This window comes from Papio anubis, chromosome 14, assembly GCF_008728515.1.
Source record: "Papio anubis isolate 15944 chromosome 14, Panubis1.0, whole genome shotgun sequence".
NCBI classification, from domain to species: domain Eukaryota; kingdom Metazoa; phylum Chordata; class Mammalia; order Primates; family Cercopithecidae; genus Papio; species Papio anubis.
This window is the reverse complement of record NC_044989.1, coordinates 88,378,185-88,400,118: the sequence shown is the minus strand read 5'-3', so window position 1 is coordinate 88,400,118 and position 21,934 is coordinate 88,378,185. Positions and strand designations below refer to the sequence as shown.

Here is a 21,934-nt window from a genome sequence, read left to right as displayed (position 1 = left end):
GTTATTTTAAGTGAGGTTTACTGAGGTATAAATTACAATAAAAGCCACCCTTTCGTGTATATTTCTATAAGTTTTGGCAAATGCATAGCTCTGAAACCACAACCACATTCAAGATATAAGACAGGTCAATTATCCTTTAACATCTCTTTGTGCCCCTTCCTTCACTCCCAGCCCCTGGCAACCACTGGTTTTTGTCTGATCCAATCGTTTGCCTCTTCCTGAATGTCACATAAATGGAGCCATGCAGTGTGAAGCCTTTCGAGTCTGACTTTGTTCACTTAGGAGAATGCATTTGAGATTCATCCATGCTGTTTCATATATCACTAGTTCACTGTCTTTTGTTGAGTAGTATTCCATTTTGTGGATATGCCACAGATCATTTGTCTAGTTAACAATTTAAAGACATTAGGTCATTTCTAATTCTTGGCTGCTAAGAATAAAGTTGCCGTAAGCTTTTCAATGCAGGTTTTTGTGTGAACTCAGGACTTCATTTCGCTTGGGTAAATTCCTAGCTTTGGGACTGCTGAGTCATCTGGTAGGTGTATGTTGAACTTTATAAGAAACTGCCAAACTGCTTTCCAAAGTGGCTGTGCTATTTTTTACTACCATCAGCAGCGTATGAGGGTTCCACTTGCTCAAGCCTAGTATTGTAACTTCATTATATACCTTCTTTGATGACATATCCTTTCAAATTTTTGGTCAAGTTTTTATTGGGGTGTTGTTACTATGGACTATGAGAGTTGTTTGTATATTCTGCATACGATTTCTTTCTTACATTTTTGTTTTATGAATATATATTCTCCCAATGTGTGGCACCTTTTATTTTCTTAATGTGCCATTTGAAGAGCAGAAGTTTAATTTTTGTGATGTCCAAATTATCTTTTTTCTTTTCTTTTCTAGATCAAAATAGGAGTCGATTTTGATTACCACTGTTATTTTATCTCAATTTGAATTTCTATTTTATTTTTATTTTTCTAATTTCATTGTAAATTTTTAATTAAACCTAAATATTTTAGGGGAAAGAGGCAAGATAGAAATAGTCTAATTTGGCCATAAATTTTAGAGTCATATTCTCTTGCCGAGAAAGGAAACTAGCTCTCTTACATTGATTGTTTAATTTCAGACTTCACTACTTTATAAGGATGCCCAAATTATAGGCTTTAAAAAAAATCCAAACAGGGTTTCAGAAAGAATAATTTTTCCACAACAACACAAAAAATGATTCCACCATAAGTTTGTCCAGTGACAGGGTCTATATTATTTTCTATATATCAAATTCTACAACTGGTTCTTAAAGCTATTGTACATAACCTAAGTTAAAATACAATGGTATTAGTTGATAAGACATTTTATCATCTATGAAATGTTGCCTGTTGTCATAACTAGAAAATCTTTTAAAATATGGAGCTCTTTTCATAGATTGAACTATGCCAGTTAAAAGCTGGGTAAAAAGAATGACAGAATAATATTTATGTTTACCATATAAGGTTTTAAAGTAAATTCCAAGTAGGTTTTGCAAATATGTATGTATGAAAATACTGATTTAAATTTCAGATAAGAGGAGACTTTGAGAAAGAGAGAAAGGCCAAATGATTTTATAATTGTAATAAGTTCATAGGTTTATGGGGATTTTATGTAGTTTTCTACCTAACTTCTCTATAAGACTTTAGTGAATCACTTAGAATTTTAAAAATAATTTATTATTACTCTGTACCTATTCTTTACTCTGCAAATCTTACCATGCCCTTTTGTCTAAAAGCAATAAAATCTGACCTGTGTCATTGCTTTTGTTACTTAGCAAGCACAATGATCCATTAGGCCTGTGGAGGCTCATGGTTTATACAACACTGCCATCTGCTGACAGAGTGTGACAGTCACAGTCAGCAACGTGAAACCACTTTATTTTCATTTTCAATGTTTATAGGAACGTTCAACCATTTATGAATATACACAAATAGTAAAACAAACCCTAAGCTTCACAAATTAACATTTTGCCAATCTTGTTTCAACTACCGCCCCCCAACCAATTACTGTTCCCTCACCCTCTCACACACAGACGCTGGTAGTATTTTTCAGTCAATCATTAATATATTGCCAACTGACAAGGACTTTTAAAAAATAACCACCATTCTATTATGATTTCTAGCATAATGGAGAGTGATTCCTTAATATCCAATACCCATTTCTTATTCAAATTTCCTTGATTGTCTTCAAACTGTTTCTACCCTAAGTTTGCTTAAATCAAAGTCCAGCTCCTGTTAAACATACGGTTAAGTTTTACCAAAACCTAATAAATAAATAAATAAATACCTATGTTTTTTCCAATTCCAGGGAATAGTGAAAGAGGGTAAATGCCATTATTTAGAAGCATAAATCACATCATAGGGCTAGAATTAGCTTGAAGTCAAAATTGAAGACTGAAAATGAAAAAGAAAGGTACAGACTAAACTTATTTTAAAACTTCAATGCAGAACTCTAAGAGAAAATATTGGAAAGGTGTACCAGTATTCATTATTCAGTATTCATCCGTATTCACTCAGCTACATGTAGTTGAAATCTAACTAGATGAACTTGATCAGATAAAGAGGTATATTTTTCCCACCAACACTGACTCTGGAGGCAGGTGTTTCAGAACGAGACAGCTGCTGCAGGACCCAGGTTTTTTCCCTGCCTGCTTCTCCACTCTAGCTTGTGACTTTCATCCTGTAAGATGGTGCTTCTGCCAAGTTCCAGACAGAAGAAGACAGAACACAAAGAATAAATAAGCAGCATTGCTTCTGTCAATCAAGCAAAATTTTTCCAGAAATGCACAAGAGATTTCAGATTATGTCTCAACAGTCCTAACTGAAAAGGAGCTGAGGAATTAGATTTTTGGCTAGGACATTGTTGCCCTGTAAAAAATTGGGATTCTGTTATTAAAGAATAAGAGGAGGGAAGAAAGATTGGAAACTTCTATGCAATAGCGAAAAAAATAAGCAACTCAATAAAAAAGTGGGCATACCTTAAGAACAGGCAATTCACAACAGATGAGACCCCAAAAGCCATGGTCAACCTCGTGAGTGATCAGAAAACACAAATATGTATATTAAACCAAAAATAAAATACAATGTGTTGCCCATTTGACTGGAAAAAAATGAAAAAGCCTGATAATATCAAGTATTGGAGAGGATGTAGAGTGAGGAAACTCCATGGAGGAGCTATCATTGCAAATGTGGGGATATAAACTTAATACATGAATTTGAGGCCAATTTGTAAATTGAAAAATGCACACACCCTGCAACCAAGAAGTACCCCCTTGCAATATTTTTGAAAAGACAAAAACGTTATGTAAATGGAATCATGCAATATGTGACCATTACACTCAGCATAATGCCCCTCAGATCCATTCAAGTCACGTGTATCAAGAGCTCACTATTTTATTTTTTATGTGTTTTAGAGACAGAGTCTCACTCTGTCACACAGGGTGGAGTGTAGTGGTGAGATCATAACTCACTGCAGCCTCGAACTCCTAGGCTCAAGCATCCTCCTGCCTCAGCCTCCCAAGTAGCTAGGACTACAGGCACAGGACACAACACACAGCTAAATTTTTATTTATCTTTTTTAGAGACATGGTTTCACTATGTTGCCCACGCTGGTCTCAAATTCCTAGGTCAAGCGGTTCTCCCACCTCTACTTCACAAAGTGCTGGGATTATAGGTATGAACCACTGTGACCAACTCACTACTTTTTAATACTAATATTCCATGGCATGGATGTACCACAGTTTGTCTTACCACTAATCTATTGTAGGACATTTTGGCTGATTCTAGTTTTTGTTAACACAAATAAAACCGCTATAAATAGTTGTGTACTGTATACGTTTTTGTGCTGACGTAAGTTTTCATTTTTCTGGGATAGGTTTTCATTTCTTTGGGCTTTTGCTGTATTCTTGATATTATAATATGTTTCATCTTCATTTGTATTCTATTCAATATATAATTGTTTCTTTTCCTTGAAACCTCCTATGGATTGTTTAGAAGTGTGTTGTTTTGTTTCCAAGGGTTTGGCATTTTCCCCATTATTTTTCTGTTATTGATGTCCAGTTTGATTCCAGGTGGTCAGAGAACACACTCCGTGTGACTTCAATTCTATTGAATTTGTTGAGGTTTGTTACATGGCCCAGGATATGGCAATTTTGGTATATGTTCCATGGGCACGTGAATGTGAATTCTGCTGGTGCTGGTTGGAGTTTTCTAGCAATGTTGATTTATGATCTTACTCATTGATGGTGTTGTTGAGTTTGATGTGTTATGATGGCAGCTTTAACATTCTTGTCAGATAATTCTAACATCTCTGTCATGTCAGTATTAACACTTCTTACTTGTCTCATTAAGGCTGAGATTTTCCTGGTTTCCCTGGTTCCTGGTGGGATGTGTGGTTGTCAGTTGAAATCTGGACTTTGGAGTATTGTGTTATGAGGCTTTGTATCTCGTTTAAACTCATCTCAGCGGACTTCCTCTTTTGCCACTCAGGAAGGAGAAGTTAGGGTTTTTGTCATGGTGTATGAATGGAGGGAGCAGTTACTGCCTAAGAATTGTTTTACTGGGCTTCCTCTTTCTTTCTCCTTTGACTAGAGAGAGCCAGCTTCTATTAGGGCTTTTTGTCTGTCTGGGCATTGTGGTGTTTCCGGGTTGACAAACTTCTCCAGAACCAAGTCTGGAACGGATGAGGCAAAAAGAAACCCCGGGGAATGCACCGCTGGGTCGCTCCTTGGGTCCCAGTGTTCCTAACTGGTCTGCCTTCTTCTCTCCACCCTCCAGAGTCTTCGTAAGTTTGCTTTAAGTGCAATGTCCAGGGTTTTTATTTTACTTGAGAGAAATAGGTAAAAATAATTCTACTCCATCTTTCGTAAGTAAAAGCCCCTTGTGTATTTTTTTAAACTTTCAAAAACAAAACAAAAAGCAGCTGCAACAATAAAGAAGCTAGTAACACCCTTGGTGGGAAATTCAAGCCCAAATATGCATTTTAAGTTTGGCTAGCCAGTGAGAACATCAGAATAGCTCAGGCTTTAAACAAATTATATTTATGATTACACATATACTAAAAGCTGAAGTCATCTTATATTTACTAAGCACCTATTTTGTTCTTGTTAGGAAGACACAATGCCATTCCCTGGGAAATGTGACCTGGCAGCTGGACCTGAGCCACCCGGCCACTAGAGCACAGAGCAGGGAGAGCAGTACCCTGCCCCAGCCACCCCTCAAGACAGGATCCTTTCTCTGGGAACTGTAGGTAACAACGAAAGTAGAAAGGAAAAGAAAGGGAAGGGAGAAGGGAGAAGGGAGAAGGGAGAAGAGAGAAGGAGAAGGGAGGGAGGGAGGAAGGAAGGAAGGAAGGAAGGAAGGAAGGAAGGAAGGAAGGAAGGAAGGAAGGAAGGAAGGAAGGGAAAGAAAGAAAGAAAGAAAGAGAGAGAGAGAGAAAGAAAGAAAAAGAAAGAAAGAGAGAGAGAGGAAGGAAGGAAGGAAGGAAGGAAGGAAGGAAGGAAGGGAGGGAGGAAGGAAGGAGAAGGGAAGGAGGGAGGAAGGGAGGGAGGAAGGAAAGGAGGAAGGAAGGGAGGAAGGAAGGGAGGATCCTTTCTCTGGGAACTGTAGGTAACACTGAATCGTTTTGAAACACAACAATGAAAGAAGAAAGGAAAGGAAAGGGAAGGGAGAAGGGAGAAGGAAGGAAGGAAGGAAAAGAACAGCAGTTACTTTTGCAACAACCTAATATAAGTTTTTAATAGTTAAATATTCTGTTCCATGCATTGTTGCTGAATAGCTTATAAACAACAAGGCATCCTATGACCTGAATTTCCCACGTTATGAGTTGAGGGTTTGAACTAGTTTTAAAAAACAAGGAGGCCAGGCGTGCTGGCTCATGCCTGTAATTCCAGCACTTTGGGAGGCCGAGGTAGGTGGATCATGAGGTCAGGAGTTTGAGACCAGCTTTACCAACATAGTGAAACCCCATCTCTACTAAAAATACAAAAATTAGCCAGGCATGGTGGTGCACACCTGTAATCTCAGCTACTCAGGAGTCTGAGGCAGGAGAATGGCCTCTGGGAGGCAGAGGTTGCGGTGAGCCAAGATCACGGCATTGCACTCCAGCCTGGGTGACAGAGGGAGACTCCGTCTCAAAAACAAAACAAAATTTTTTTAAAAAAGGAATCTAGAACAAGACAGTAGAAGTATATGTACTTTTATTTTCATTCTGTGCTATCCGATGCCTACTGCTATTTCTCTTCATATTTAACCTCCAACAGTGGCATTTTGCTCCCTCCAGACCACCTGATTGGAGCTTACGTGCTCTCACACAGTACCTCCAACCAGAGGGAGTCGAGTGCCACAGAAAGGCATAAAAGTCACCAGTAATTTTGCATTTATTTTACTTTGTGCCTTGATACAGAGTACTCCACAAATGCTCTTTGAATCATATTTAATAAATATGTGTATTTGGGATTGTATCATATTGCAGCTAACTGGATATATAATTTAATTAGAAATATAATAATTTGTGTGGCTCAATCAACAAATGACTTTTCTCTTTCTCTCCCTTACTCTTTCTTCCCCTCTCTCTCTTTCTTCTCAGTTGACGTTGCTGGAGTTCAGTGTTGTGCAGATGGCAGTCACAAAGGCCATGGGCACATGAGAGATGATAAAAGGTCCCTGAAGAAGGTGGAGAATCAGACATCTTATGAAATTTTCCAGAGTGGGTACTGGATCTCTCCTGTCTAGCACCATGCTGTCCTCAGCCCAAGGGGAATTTCCTTCCAGAGACAGAAGACAGTGACTGAGGTGGGGAGACAGATCGTAACACTGAGACTTATGTGGGGACATCAAACAGAAAAAAGGTGGAAAAAACAGAAAATTCTTTCTTCTGGACAGCCTTCTCTGTTCTAACTTTAACAAAATTCTCCCCCCAGCAGATGCCAGTACACAACCCTATACATGCTCTGTTTTTTCCTATACATACCTACCTATGATAAAATGTATTAATTAGTCGCAGTAAGAGAGTAACAACAATAACTAGTAATAAAATAGAAGAATTCAGTAAAATAAGAGTTACTTGAGCACAAACACTAGGATATCATGACAGTCAATCTGATGATCAAGAGGGCTACTAAACATCTAAATAGGAGGGTAAGTGTAGACAGCATGGAGATGCTGGACAAAGGGATGATTCAGTCCCAGGCTGGTATGGAGTGGAAGGGCATGAGATTTCATCACACTACCAAGGCACACAATTTAAAATGGGTAAATTCTTATTTCTAGAAATTTCTATCTAATATTTTCAGACTACAGTTGCCCACAGGTAACTGAAACCCCAGAAAGTAAAACTGTGGATAAGGATGTACTACTGTACATCCTCCTTTGAACCAGCCTTATCATTTGCTAGTATATACATATATACCTACATACATACATACATATACACATACATGCACACACCTATATGTGTACGTACACACACACACGTGTACATCTACTAATGTTGGAATAACTTTGCTAAATAAGATGCACAACTTGTTAATGTCCTACAGAGCAATGAAACCATAAGCATTGGGGTTATCTTTTCTACTAGATAAAAATCCATTATCATTTTCATAAAGTTTTCTTTACATTAACATCTAACTTTTTGTTATCTAGTTTTTAATCAATCATAAATAGAAAGCAAATGAACTATTTCTCTAGTGAATCAAATGTCCTCAAAAAGACACAAAAGTCATCTTTTTGCTTTATTTTTATTTTTACATAAATTAAAGTTTTAAATAACAACAATCACTGTACTTTGTGACTGTATATTTTGACTTCGTCCTTCAAACTGATTTTGTACTTTGATGTATCATGCTTGCCTCAATTTTTTATTCACTTCTCCTGAATTTTGCTGGATTGGTTTATTATTTTTGTCTATTTCTTTTCCTTCTAGTGGTTTGGGAGGGGTTTTTTTATCCCATTACTATTGAATGCCTGTTAACTTGGCCCCTTTTTCTTTCAACCTCTATTCCCACGGCCTGAAGCATGAGGGTCAAGCTGTCTGTAACCAGCAGAGAGACGACCCAGGTGTTATTCCACCTCCACTGCCCACCTATACCATTCCCAGCCCCTCATAGCTCTGAAGTATAGCTTTTCTGGGGCTCTGTGGGGAAAACTAGAACTGGCTGCTTCAAGGACTCCTGTTTTTGCAATGGAAAAAATTTCTAGATTCCAGTTTCTCTATGAATTCAATGACATGGTTTAAATATCTGTGGTGTTCTTCAAAGTTTTTTCTTCTAATAGAACCTCTCATGATTCTCCAACCATGAGATAAATTCATTATCATTTTTATATTTCTTTTGTCATTGCAAAGGAGGTTTTGAAAGAGTGGAGGACATGCTAACGAACTCAAAAATCCACATTATTTCTTGTTTCCATCTGTTGCTCATTTGTTATTTCCGTTGGCCTGTCCACCTCCTATCCTCCCTCTTAGACTTGGAACTTTAGTCTCGGCCAGTGTAGGGAAAAGAAAGAGAGATCAGACTGTTACTGTGTCTATGTAGAAAAGGAAGACACAAGAAACTCCATTTTGATCTGTACGCTGAACAATTGTTTTGCCTTGAGATGCTGTTAATCTGTAACTTTAGCCCCAACCTTGTGCTCACAGAAACATGTGTTGTATGGAATCAAGGTTTAAGGGATCTAGGGCTGTGCGGGATGTGCCTTGTTAACAATATGTTTACAGGCAGTACGCTTGGTAAAAGTCATCGCCCTTCTCCATTCTCAATTAATCAGGGGCACAATGCACTGTGGAAAGTCGCAGGGACCTCTGCCCGGGAAAGCCGGGTATTGTCCAAGGTTTCTCCCCACTGAGACAGCCTGAGATACGGCCTGGTGGGACGGGCAAGACCTGACCGTCTCCCAGCCCGACACCCGTGAAGGGTCTGTGCTGAGGAGGATTAGTAAAAGAGGAAGGCCTCTTGTGGTTGAGATAAGAGGAAGGCCTCTGTCTCCTGCATGCCCCTGGGAACGGAATGTCTCGGTGTAAAACCCAATTGTACATGCGTTCTATTCCGAGATAGGAGAAAACTGCTCTGTGACTGGAGGCGAGATATGCTGGCAGCAATGCTGCTCTGTTATTCTTTACTACACTGAGATGTTTGGGTGACAGAAGCATAAATCTGGCCTACATGCACATCCAGGCATAGTACCTTCCCTTGAACTTATTTGCGACACAGATTCCTTTGCTCACGTGTTTTCTTGCTGACCTTCTCCCCACTATCACCCTGTTCTCCTGCCGCATTCCTCTTGCTGAGACAGTGAAAATAGTAATCAATAAATACTGAAGGAACTCAGACACCGGTGCCGGTGTGGGTCCTCCGTATGCTGAGCGCCGGTTCCCGGGGCCCACTGTTCTTTCTCTATACTTTGTCTCTGTGTCTTATGTCTTTTCTCAGTCTCTCATCCCACCAGACGAGAAATACCCGCAGGTGTGGAGGGGCTGGCCACCCCTTCAAGCCAGGATTATCACGGCATTTGGGGGTCTGAAAAACCAAGCCCAAACTCATCAGTTTCACAACTGCATCCAGAGCCAGCCTGACCATAATAGTTGCCTATGATGAGTTTCTATGTCTTAATATGAGAAGAGAACATAGGGGCTGGATGTCAAGTAGGTAGACAGGGAGGGCAGGGAACTCTGAGACAGAGCTTGAGGAGCCCATTCCTCTTGCAAAATGAAACAAAAACCACAGCACTGAATATGTAAATCTTGGTGGCTGAACCCCTCCTAGGATAATAAGCCCTGACACAATTGCTTCTATCTTCTCTTACTCTCAAGGAAGTCAAAAAAACACCTGCAGCCCCACTGTCCCCTTGGAAACAAGACGAACATCTACATTTTCTAGAGTGGGACCAGAATCTCTGTTTATATTTATGTCCCATGGATTTGCACATGGCCAGACAAAGGACTTTGCTTCTGCCAGCACATCTGTCTTCAGATATGAGAGGGAACAGACACAACCCAGAAGCAGCAAAGAAGCAGCTCTTTCTCAAGTAACCTCCTCTATCTCCCTCCTTCCTGGCTAATGGGGCAGCCTTGATCCTTGGGAATCCAGGACAGATATCCACTCGTGACAAACTAGCTGGAAGAATGACAACCAATCAGGTTCTAAGCACCACTGGATGTGAACCACAGAATTTTCCCCTCTCCTTGTGGAATATCAGCTTATGTCTGACAAAAAAAACGTAAAAATGAGAGAGTTACAATCTTAAGGAGGAGTCAAGCTAAAGCAAAAAGAATCACCTACTCTGGATTTCAGCGTGACTGCTGAGCTCAAATATATACAAAGAGAGAAAGAACCATAAACTTGAAGATGGATATCGGCTACAGACTTTCCTGAGTCAGGTAGGGAAACTGCCATCCCTCAAACCTTGCAAAAGGCAAACTTATGCCTTGTGTCTCCTGACGTACTGGGTGATGTACTGTATGTTACTGATGTGAGGGGAACTTCCTAAATAGGCTAGTAAATTATACCAAATAAAAAGCAAAAATGATCATTCTTGAAATGTTACACCTGAGGAACATTGCTAAAATAATTTATCAGTAGTTTTCAGGATGATTTGTAGATGTGCATTGAAGTGTGTGCTTGTGCTCTCTCTCTCCTCTCTCTCTCTCTTTCTCTCCTTGCCTCCCTCCCTCCCTGCCTTTCCTTCCTCTCCCCTCCACAGCAGTTTACTTTTTTTTCTGATAATCTAACTTTGCTGAGGGTTCAATGTAACGCAGCTTCAGTGATAAGTTAGTTGGAATGTTCCCCAAGAAATTCTATTTCCAGCAATCGTATACATGAAATCCAAGAACCTCTCAGACTATCTTACTGACACTTTGCCTTTCCTAAACAAATCAATCTTATCAATGTCCATCATAGATATTTTGTAGAATGGTAGATCCTGGCAGAGTCTCACAGATGCTTCTGAGACATCATTTGCTTTCAAAAAATGAACCACACACATCCTAAGGATCTCAGCCACTTTCCATGATTCATTTTATGTTACAGCAAACATCACAACAATCATTCCTATAGATCACCACCGCATGTGATCAATAAAATAGTTTTGCCACAATGATACTTATGCTAATCATCTTTTATTGGTTACAAAGCCTGCTTTACAATAGTTATTCGGTTGCACTGTTCATATTAGATTTCCAATTAGTTCACTTAGGAACATGAGTCCCTCGAACAGCTCGGTCATCTTTTCCATTCCCATTTCTATCCCTTACATCTCTTTCATTTGCAGAAGAATATCTCCTACACTGAAACAGGAAAGCTTTTACCTTTTTGGCATGCTTGATTTAAAGATTATAGAAAAGTATTTGACAAAGAAAACTCATGCATGTGTATACATGTCATTTAAAACTTTATGTTTATGCATTGCACAGGAATATTGAGAATGCTACTAGGCAATGTCAGAGTTTACTTTTTTTTCAAAATTAGTACAGTTTTATTATTTCTAAAAACTGTAAAATGAATATATTCACACAACCATACAGAAGAGTAGGAAGAGAAAGTGTCATTGTTCCTCCTCTGCAATCCCAGGAGATAACTACCAAGCACAAGTTATGTGGTTCCTTTAAAAATCAGCCCATATTTATATACATATATAATCAATTTAGATGGGATCATGATATCTCACCACACATACTCTTCAGTGGCCTGCATTTTCACGAACACCTTCCACATAACTATATAGAAGCCTACGTCTTCCTCTTACTGTCTGGCTTTGTGCTACATTGTAAAGCTCTAATAGGAGTTTCATTAAACTCCTATTAATGAGGATTTCAGTTGTTTTTCACTTTTTAAACAATATTTCCATGCGTAGTCTTACATATAAGTCTGGACAAGCTTATCCCAGTCTAAGGAGCTCCTTTTACCTTTCCCAATCCCAGCACTCCCTGTCATGCTTGCTGCTTCTGTTGGGTGACTTTACTCCTGGAGTATAATCTACATATAGTTCAGTTAAGTGCATGGGTTCTGAGTTTAGGTCACAGCTCTGCCACTTACTGCCATATGCCAGTTCCTTGACCTCTCTGCCCTCAAGTTTTTGCACCTACAAAATAGGGGTAGTTCATAGAGTCTTGGGAATAATTAAATGTGATGATCCATGTACAATGTCTGGCACTTAAGTAAGTGCTCAATAAATGTCACCCTTCATGATTGGTATTGCTTGTATGTCTGCAGAGAAAATCATTTTATGTCCCCTTTAAAAAAGGACTGTGCCCTTGGTCAGCTATTTTGCACATTTAAATTTCACTTGCCAATGTTAACTCTCCACCTCTATCTTGATCCCTCTCATTCCTCATCTTCTGGTGAGACCAACTGCTGATTCGGCTATTCAAGGCAACTAGCAAAGCTGCCAGTGACAGAATCAAATAAACCTACCCTTAATCTTTAGAATTATAGTTATGATTTGTGTTGTAAAAGTTACTATTGTGGTAGTCGTATTAGTCTCTGCTCTATGATAGCCTCTCTGATCTATTATTGATTTTCAATTGTGCGTTTTTTTTTAATTTATTCTGAAAATGTATGTTAATCATTTACTAAGTAAAGATACTGGACTGGGACTGAGCCTCCCAAATACAGGACAAATAAAACATCAAACAACTTATAATTTAGAAGGGTAGAAGAGAATCTGAAAGCAGGTAAAAATAAGGAGGCACTCGGCCAGGCGCGGTGGCTCACATCTGTAATCCCAGCACTTTGGGAGGCTGAGATGGGTGGATCACGAGGTCAGGAGATTGAGACCATTCTGGCTAACGCGGTGAAACCCCGTCTCTACTAAAAAAATACAAAAAAATCAGCCGGGCATGGTGGCGGGCAGGGTGGCAGGCGCCTGTAGTCCCAGCTACTGGGGAGGCTGAGACAGGAGAATGGTGTAAACCCGGGAGGCGGAGCTTGCAGTGAACCGAGATCATGCCACTGCACTCCAGCCTGGGTGAGAGAGCGAGACTCCGTCTCAAAAAATAAAAAATAAAAAATAAAAAATAAGTAGGCACTTTAGGCCCAGTGACCCGTCTCTGTACTCTGTAAATTCAGGTCACCTGCTCAGGGATAATCTGAGAGAAAGTCTCTCTTCAGTTGAATCTTGAAAGACAATTAGCAGTTCACAAGCTAATCCAAGTGGACAAAGGTGTTCCCAAGCAGAGGGAGTGCAAAAGCTGGAGACCATAGCAAAACTGTAAGGAGTGTCGGGAGGTGGGAGTAATGTATGGAAGGGGTGGAGATGGAAGGTTAAGAGAGATACAAGACTGCAAAAATGGAGCCGGACTCAAAAGAAAACACTGCAAAGGTCTTCAGTGTTGTTGATGAGATCACTGTGGAAACACTATGGAACACTGGGACTCCATGGCAGCTCCAAAGATGGCATGCACCTGGTCCAGCTCAGTAAGAGCTGAGCTCTACCTGTGCTGTGACAACAGACACACCAACCAAGTAAAGTCTACTTTTCTACTCTGTTAATCTTCACTTTGGTTTCATATACCATCCGTAGCTACATTTCAAAATGCACTTCAAAGTTATGAGCCTTAATTTGATATACATTTAGTCTACCTTTTTAAAAATAACATTGCAGCAAAGGAGAAGTTAAAATAGTAAGACAGCCTGTAATTATTACTCACTGAGAAGCTGATTTCCGTAATTACACTAAATGAAGTTTATCCTTTGCAAAAGCCCCCCAGCCCACCCCAAAAGAAAGTACAAAAAATAACTGACCCTTTTTTTCATTGCTTGTTTTTCTTTGTAATTTACATTCAGTCTACTTTCTAAAAAATAAATAAATAATAAGCAGTCCAGATGTAGCAAGTTGCTAAAGAAAGGAACCATCAGGCCATAGAAATAAATACATTCTCTTCTTGGCTTTTAGATCTCACCTAAGAAAATAAACATATGCTATGTCAGAGAAGCCTCAGGGCTTCCACACCTGCTCGAAAAGGGAGTTGAGCTTCAGCAGCTGACCCAGGGCTCCGTTCCCCTTTGGTGAGAAGGGTTTTTGTACAGCAAGACAATGGAGAGCTCTCACTGTGGTGGACGTTCGGCCAAGGGACCAAGCTGGAAATCAAACGTGAGTAGAATTTAAACTTTGCTTCCTCGTTGTCTGTGTCTTCTGTTCCCCGTGTCTATGAAGTGATCTATAAGCTGACTCTGTAATCAGACTCTGACATCCTTCAGGGAAAATATAAAGATAAGTCTGTAGTCAAACTCGAGAATTGAGTGTACATTTTCTTTGAAGAGCAAGCAAGATTCAGTCATTGGGTAAGAATAACTTGTCTAAGCAATAGCTTCAGAAATGTCCTGGGCAGACATGTTCTGGACAGAGCCTTGGTCAATTGTCAGAAAGGGAGTTTTTGTATAGGAGGGAGGTTAAGAGGAACCATTGTGTGTACAGTTTTGGCCAGGGGACCAAAGTGGAGATCAAACGTAAGTACTTTTTTCCACTGATTCTTCACTATTTCTGTCTAATTAGTTTACTTTGTGTTCCTTTGTGTGGATTTTCATTAGTTGGATGTCAGGGAACTAACAAACTTCATTCCCAGGTTAGGTACAGTGGAGGGGAAATTGTTCCACAGCAGGCTAGCTTGTGGCTAGCTTTTAAGATTTCTAAATCAAAATAACTTCAGTGGGGGAAGGAGGTTTGCTGACCTTTCAGGGAGGTTTTTGTAAAGGGAGAAGTTAAGACGAATCACTGTGATTCACTTTCGGCCCCGGGACCAAACTGGATATCAAACGTAAGTACATCTGTCTCAATGATTCGTGAGATTTTGGTGCCATTGTATCATTTGTGCAAGTTTTGTGATATTTCGGTTAAATAAACCTGGTGACCCAGAAGTAAACAGCGGGACACCAGAAAATCAACTTAAAAAGCTGAGCAAATAGACAAATCATTGGGTTTGGGAGGAGAATAGGATTCATGGGGGAAATGGGAAAGAAATAGCTAGATTTTTCTCTGAACAAGCAGCCTATCTCATGATTGGCTTTGAGGGAGGTTTTTGTTGAGGGAAAGGGTAAGATCCCTCACTGTGGCTCACTTTCGGCGGAGGGACCAAGGTGGAGATCAAACGTAAGTGCATTTTTGTAATGTTTTTTCTTATAAGGTTGTAAATTTGGGGAATTTTTATGTTTAAGATATTAGCTCAGGTCAATTCCAAAGAGTACCAGATTCTTTCAAAAAGTTAGATGAATAAGGGACTGAAAATTAGTTCATCTTAAGGGATAGCCAAGTGCTAGCCGGTTAAGTGAGGCATCTAAATTGCAAGATTTTCTCTGCATCAGTCAAGCTAGTGATATTAACAGGGAAAACAGATTTTTGGTAAGGGGAAAGTAAGTTAATACTGTGGATCACCTTCGGCCAAGGGACATGACTGGAGATTAAACGTAAGTAATTTTTCACTATTGCCTTCTGAAATTTGGGTCTGATTGCCAGTATTGACTTTTAGAGGCTTAAATAGGAGTTTTGTAAAGATGGGTAAATTAGGGCATTTAAGATTTATTATGGGTTACAAAAGTTAAACTCAGCTTCAAAAATGGATTTGGAGACAAAAAAATTAAATTGTTCTAAACTGAATGACACAAAGTTAAAAAAAAAAAAGTGTAACTAAAAAGGAATCCTTGTATTTCTAAGGAGCAAAAGTAAATTTATTTTTGTTCACTCTTGCCAAATATTGTATTGGCTGTTGCTGATTATGCATGATACAGAGAAGTGGAAAAATATATTTTTTAGTCTTTCTCCCTTTTGTTTGATAAATTATTATTTCAGACAACTATAAAAATAAATAGCATGCCCTAAAAAAATCAGGAAAAAGTGACGTGTACCTATTTGCTATGTAGAAGAGGCAGCTTACTTGAAAATCCGCAGCAATGTTGTTTTCAGAGTCTATAATAAGCAATAAACTCAAAAAGACACATTTTGTAGGAGTAAGGGCTTCACAGATAGAGATCATTTTTTAAAAATCCAATTTGTCCAGTAGACTAAACATGAAATTATCTCTTATTGCAATGGTGGAAAGGTGGTTATTCCCAAAAGCTCAATCTCAAAGAAATGTGTTTAAATGAAAAAAAGTAAATAATTGCAATTTTTAATGACCGTGGGTCTATGAAAAAATAGGAAATCTTTTAAAGAGTATGTTCTTTTATTACCCTCTGTTATGACTTGTCTACATTTTTATTCCGCCAAGAAGTCCGTGGCACCGCGAGCTGTAGACAGAGCCGCGGTCTTTCTTGATTGAGCGGCTTTGGTGGCCTTGCCGCCGCCCTCTTGGGGCAGCCGCCTTGCCGCTAGCGGCCATGGCCACCCCGCGTCTGCCTGATTAATGCTGCCGTAGCCAGATTTCCTGATGCACAGTGATACAAATAATGCCATTAACGGAAAGAGAACAGAAACGTAACGGGCGCTGAGCTGGGAAAACTAGGGAGAAGACTGATTTATTAGAGATTTCAGAAATAAAATTCACATTCATTACGATATCTCATTAGTGAAAATTTCCACTGGGGATTGTAAAGAATTTAAAGCTTTTTTTTTTTCAGTGCTATTTAATTATTTCAATATTCTCTCATCAAACGTATTTAAATAACAAAAGCTCAATCAAAAAGAAAGAAATATGTAATTCTTTCAGAGTAAAAATCACACCTATAACTTGGCCACTGAGGGCTTGATCGATTCACTTTGAATTTGGCGTTAAATACCATTAAGGAATATTAACTGATTTAAAAATAAGATATATTCGTGACCATGTTTCTAATTTTCAAAAATGTAGCTGCCGGTGTGTGATTATATTTCAGTTGTACAAAATATCTAAACCTATAGCAATGTGATTAATAAAACCTTAAACATATTTTCCAGTACCTTAATTCTGTGATAGGAAAATTTTAATCTGAGTATTTTAATTTCATGACTTCTAAAATAGTTTAATGATTTGTCGTTGTGTTGCTGTTGTTTACCCCAGTTGACTTCAAAAGTGATATTTAAGGAGGATTATTTTGGTCTGCAGCAACTTGATAGGACTATTTTAGGGCCTTTTTAAAGCTCTATTAAAACTAACTTACAACGATTCAAAACTGTCTGTTTTAAACTATTTCAAGATGATTTTAGAGCCTTTTGAAAACTCTTTTAAACACTTTTTAAACTCTATTAAAAGCTAATAAGATATCTTGAAATAATTTTCATATCAAATACATTGATTGTTTAATGTTTAAATGTCAGATGAAAAAGGTAAAGCTATTAAGAATTCACCCAGATAGGAGTATCTTCATAGCATGTTTTCCCCTGCTTATTTTCCAGTGATCACACTATTTTGCTACCATGGTTATTTTATACAATTATCTGAAAAAAATTAGTCATGAAGGTTAAAAGAGAAGAAAATATTAAACATAAAAGGTTCAGTCTTTCATGTTGAACTACTTGGTTAACAGCGAATTTAGCTTTAAAAAAAAAAAAAATCCTATTCCTGTTATCTGTTGACTTCTCCCGGCAAAGGATTCTTGTTTTTCATTTTAACTACTGCTCTCCCACCCGACGGCTGGAAATCCCCAGAGGGGGATTTCCAAGAGGCCACCTGGCAGTTGCTGAGGGTCAGAAGTGAAGCTAGCCACTTCCTCTTAAGCAGGTGGCCAAGATTACAGTTGACCTCTCCTGGTATGACTGAAAATTGCCGTATATGGTTACAGGCCTCGAGGCCTTTGGGAGGGCTTAGAGAGTTGCTGGAACAGTCAGAAGGTGGAGGGGCTGACACCACCCAGGCACAGAGGCAGGGCTCAGGGCCCACTGTGCAGGGAGGTTTTAGCCCAGCCCAGCCAAAGTAACCCTCAGGAGCCTGCTGCATAGTCGTGGAAGAGGCACAGCGGAAATAAAAGCAGACAGAGGCTTTTCTTGACTCAGCCGCTGCCTGGTCTTCTTCAGACCTGTTCTGAATTTGAAACTCTGAGGGGGTCAGGTGACATGGCCTCTCTTTGCCTAAAGCATTGAGTTTACTGCAAGGTCAGAAAAGCATGCAAAGGCCTCAGAACGGCTGCAAAGAGCTCCAACAAAACAATTTAGAACTTTATTAAGGAATAGGGGGAAGCTAGGAAGAAACTCAAACATCAAGTTTTTAAGTACGCTTCTTGGCCTCCTTGCTATAATTATCCAGGATAAGCATGCTGTTTTCTGTCTGTCCCTAACATGCCCTGTGATTATCTGCAAGTAACACACCCAAGTGCAGAACTTTGTTACTTAAACACCATCCTATTTGCTTCTTTCCTCAGGAGCTGTGGCTGCACCATCTGTCTTCATCTTCCCACCATCTGAGGACCAGGTGACATCTGGAACTGTCTCTGTTGTGTGCCTGCTGAATAACTTCTATCCCAGAGAGGCCAGCGTAAAGTGGAAGGTGGATGGTGCCCTCCAATCGGGTAACTCCCAGGAGAGTGTCACAGAGCAGGACAGCAAGGACAACACCTACAGCCTGAGTAGCACCCTGACGCTGAGCAGCACAGACTACCAGAGTCACAAAGTCTATGCCTGCGAAGTCACCCATCCGGGCCTGAGCTCGCCCCTCACCAAGAGCTTCAACAGAGGAGAGTGTTAGAGGGAGAAGTGCCCCGGGCCCCCCACTTGCTCCTTAGCCCCAGCCTCACCCCCTCCCATCCTTTGGCCTCTGGCCCTTTTCCCACAGGGGAGCTACCCCTATTTCGGTCCTCGAGCTCATCTTTCACCTCATCCTCCTCCTCCTCGGCTTTAATTATGCTAATATTGGAGGAGAATTAATAAATAAAGTGAATCTTTGCACCTGTGGTTTCTCTCTCCTTCCTCATTTAATAATTATTATCTGTTGTTTTACCAACTACTCAATTTCTCTTATAAGGGACTAAATATGTAGTTGTCCTAAGGCGCATCAGCATTTATAAAAATCATCCTTCATTCTATTTTACCCCATCATCCTCTGCAAGACACTCCTCCCTCAAACCCACAAGCCTCCTGTCCTCACAGTCCCCTGGGCCGTGGTAGGAGAGACTTGGTTCCTTGTTTTCCCCTCATAGTCCTTTTTAAGAGTGGCAGTTCTTACAGTCACATATCCTTTGATCTAATTCAACCTACCCTGAGAATCTACCAAAGCAAATTTTTCAAAAGAAGAAACCTGCTATAAAGAGAATCATTCATTGCAACACGATATGAAACAACAACACAATCAAAGCAACCTAAATGAACAAACAATAGGGAAATGCTTAAGTTCATCATGGTACTTAGACTTAATGGAATGTCATGCCTTATTTCCATTTTTAAACATGTACTGAGTGACCTCTGTCTGCCAATGGCCTTACTGAGTACTTTCCACAACCTAATTTAATCCACACTATACTGTGAGGTTAAAAACATTCATTAAAATTTGCAAAGGTTCTCTAAAGCTGAGAGATAAATATATTCTATAACTCAACAATCTCACTTCCAGATGACTGAGTGTCCCCACCCACCAAAAACTATGCAAGAATGTTCAAAGCAGCTTTATTTACAAAGCCAAAAATTGGAAGTAGCCCGATTGTCCAACAATAGAATGAGTCATTAAACTGTGGTATGTTTATACATTAGAATATCCAATAAGGAGAATTAACAAACTACAACTATACCTACTTACACAGACAAATCTCATAAAAATAATGTTACATAAGAGAAACTCAATCAAAAGATATGTTCTGTACGTTTTGATCCACATAAAGTTCAAAACCAGGTAAAAATAAAATTATAAATTTGGATGGAAATTACTCTCAGCTGGGGGTGGGTGAGGTAGTGCCTGGGAGAAGACAAGAAGGGGCTTCTGGGCTTTTGGTAACGTTCTGTTCCTCAGTGTGGGGTTGTGAGGTTATGGTCTGTGCACTGTTCTGTATATACATTATGCTTCAAAATAATTGCACATAAAGAACATCTTATACACAGTTAATAGATAGAAGAGGTGGAGAGGAATAAGTAATAAGTCAAGACCATACAGCTGGTAAGTGCGGGGGTCTGGGATCAAATAGCTACCTGCCTAATCCTGCCCTCTTGACCCCTGAATGAGCCTGCCTTCCAGGGCTCGAGGTGCTGGACAAAACAGTAGGCCTGCTATTTTCCTGGCATCTTTGCCCTGTTTGTCTAGCCAGGAGCACACATACATAGAAATTAAATGAAACAGACCTTCAGCAAGGGGACAGAGGATAGAAGTAACCTTGCCCAGACACTGGAAACCCATGTATGAATGCTCACATGTTTGGGAAGTGGGAGGGGCACATGTAATACCAACCTTGACTCTTCCTCATTCTGTGGGGCACTCTGGCCCTGTCCCTCTCAGCTACTCATCTATCCAACACACCTTTCTAAGCACCTCTCTCCGCCTACACTCTGAAGGGGGTTCAGGAATAACTAATACAGCATCCCTTCCCTCAACAGATTGACAATCCCCTTGTCCTGCTCTGTTTTTCTTTCCCATCAGTGCTGGGACAGTGGGGAAGGACAGTCATGGAAAAACTCTTTAAGGAAGTACCTTGCCCTTCTGCCTCTTGAGAATGTTGATGATTATCAAATCTTTCAAACTTTGGAGGTTTGAGTAGGGGTGAGAAAGACTCAGTAATGTCCCTTCCAATGACGTGAACTTGCTCACTCATCCCTGGGGGCCAAACTGAATAATCAAAGGCAGGCATAATCCAGTTATGAATTCAAACCTTCTTCTCAGAAGGCAACACTCTGAAGCGAGACCCACCCATAGCCTAAGCAAGTGAAGACAGGTGCTGCAGGTGGAATTGCGTCCTTCAAAAAGGTATACTCAACACCTAGCTCTTGGTGCCCATAAACGTGACTTTATTTGGAAATAGGGTCTTTGCAGAGGTAATCAAGTCAAAATTAGGTCATACTGAAATGTCTGTGAGGATGTGGTGAAAATGGATCATTCATATATTGCTGGTGGGAATATGAAGGGGTATAGCTACTCTAGAAAATAGTTGTCAGTTTCTTGAAAAACTAAACAAAAGACACCTACCGTATGATCCAGGAATTGAATTGTGCTCCTTGGGAATTTGCCCCCAGGAAATAAAAACTGATGTCCACACAGAAACCCATACAGAATTGTTCACAGCAGCTTTATTTGTTCTAGTCAAAGCTAGAAAGAGCCAATCCATCCCCCAATAGGCAACTGGTCTAACAAATTGTAATATATCCATACCATAGAATACTATGAGGCAATAAAAAGGAACGGAGTATTGATATAGAGAACAACTGGAGTGATTCTGAAGGACTTTCTATTGAGTGAAAAAAGACAATCTCAAAGGGTCATTTGAGATTTGATTCCTTTTACGTAACATTGTTACATTATAGGGTGTTACATTATACCCTATAATGTAATTACACCCTATAATGTAATGTTACATTACACCCTATAATGTAATGTTACATTGTTACATTACAGAGTGACAACTTTATAGGGATAGAGGACAGATTCTGGTTGCCAGGGGTTAGGGTGGAGAAAAAAGAATAGACTAGACTATAAAAGGAGATCTTCGTGATCATGGGATAATTCTCTGTCTTGATTGCAGTGTAGTTACAGACAACTAGACATGTAATAAAATGACATAGAGCTGTACACACCTATTTTATCAATGTCAAATTCTTGGTTTTGATATTGTACTGTAATTATGTAAGAAGTAACCATCAGGAGAAAATGGGTTCAGGGCACATCAGACCTCCGTGCTTTATATCCTGTCTTTGCTACTTTCTGTGAATCTATAACTATTTCCAAATAATTTTTTAAAACAATTTTTTTTATGCTGGATCTGAGTGGGCCCTAAATCCAATGACTGGTGTCCTTAAAAGGACAAGGAGATTGGAGATGCAGGGACACACAGGAAGAATACCACGTGACCAAGAACGCCTCCGGCAGAGACCAGAGGGAC

General features: G+C 39.7%; 1 gene segment (V, D, J or C); it reads left to right on the top strand.

The window, feature by feature from the left end:
- The window catches only part of LOC103877257, an 856,781-nt gene extending 837,969 nt beyond the window's left edge, over positions 1-18,812 (top strand). Inside the window, 2 exon segments of the V gene segment in view lie at positions 14,427-14,464; positions 18,284-18,812. Coding sequence covers positions 14,427-14,464; positions 18,284-18,606 — 361 coding nt within the window.
- The last annotated feature ends 3,122 nt before the right edge of the window (positions 18,813-21,934 follow it).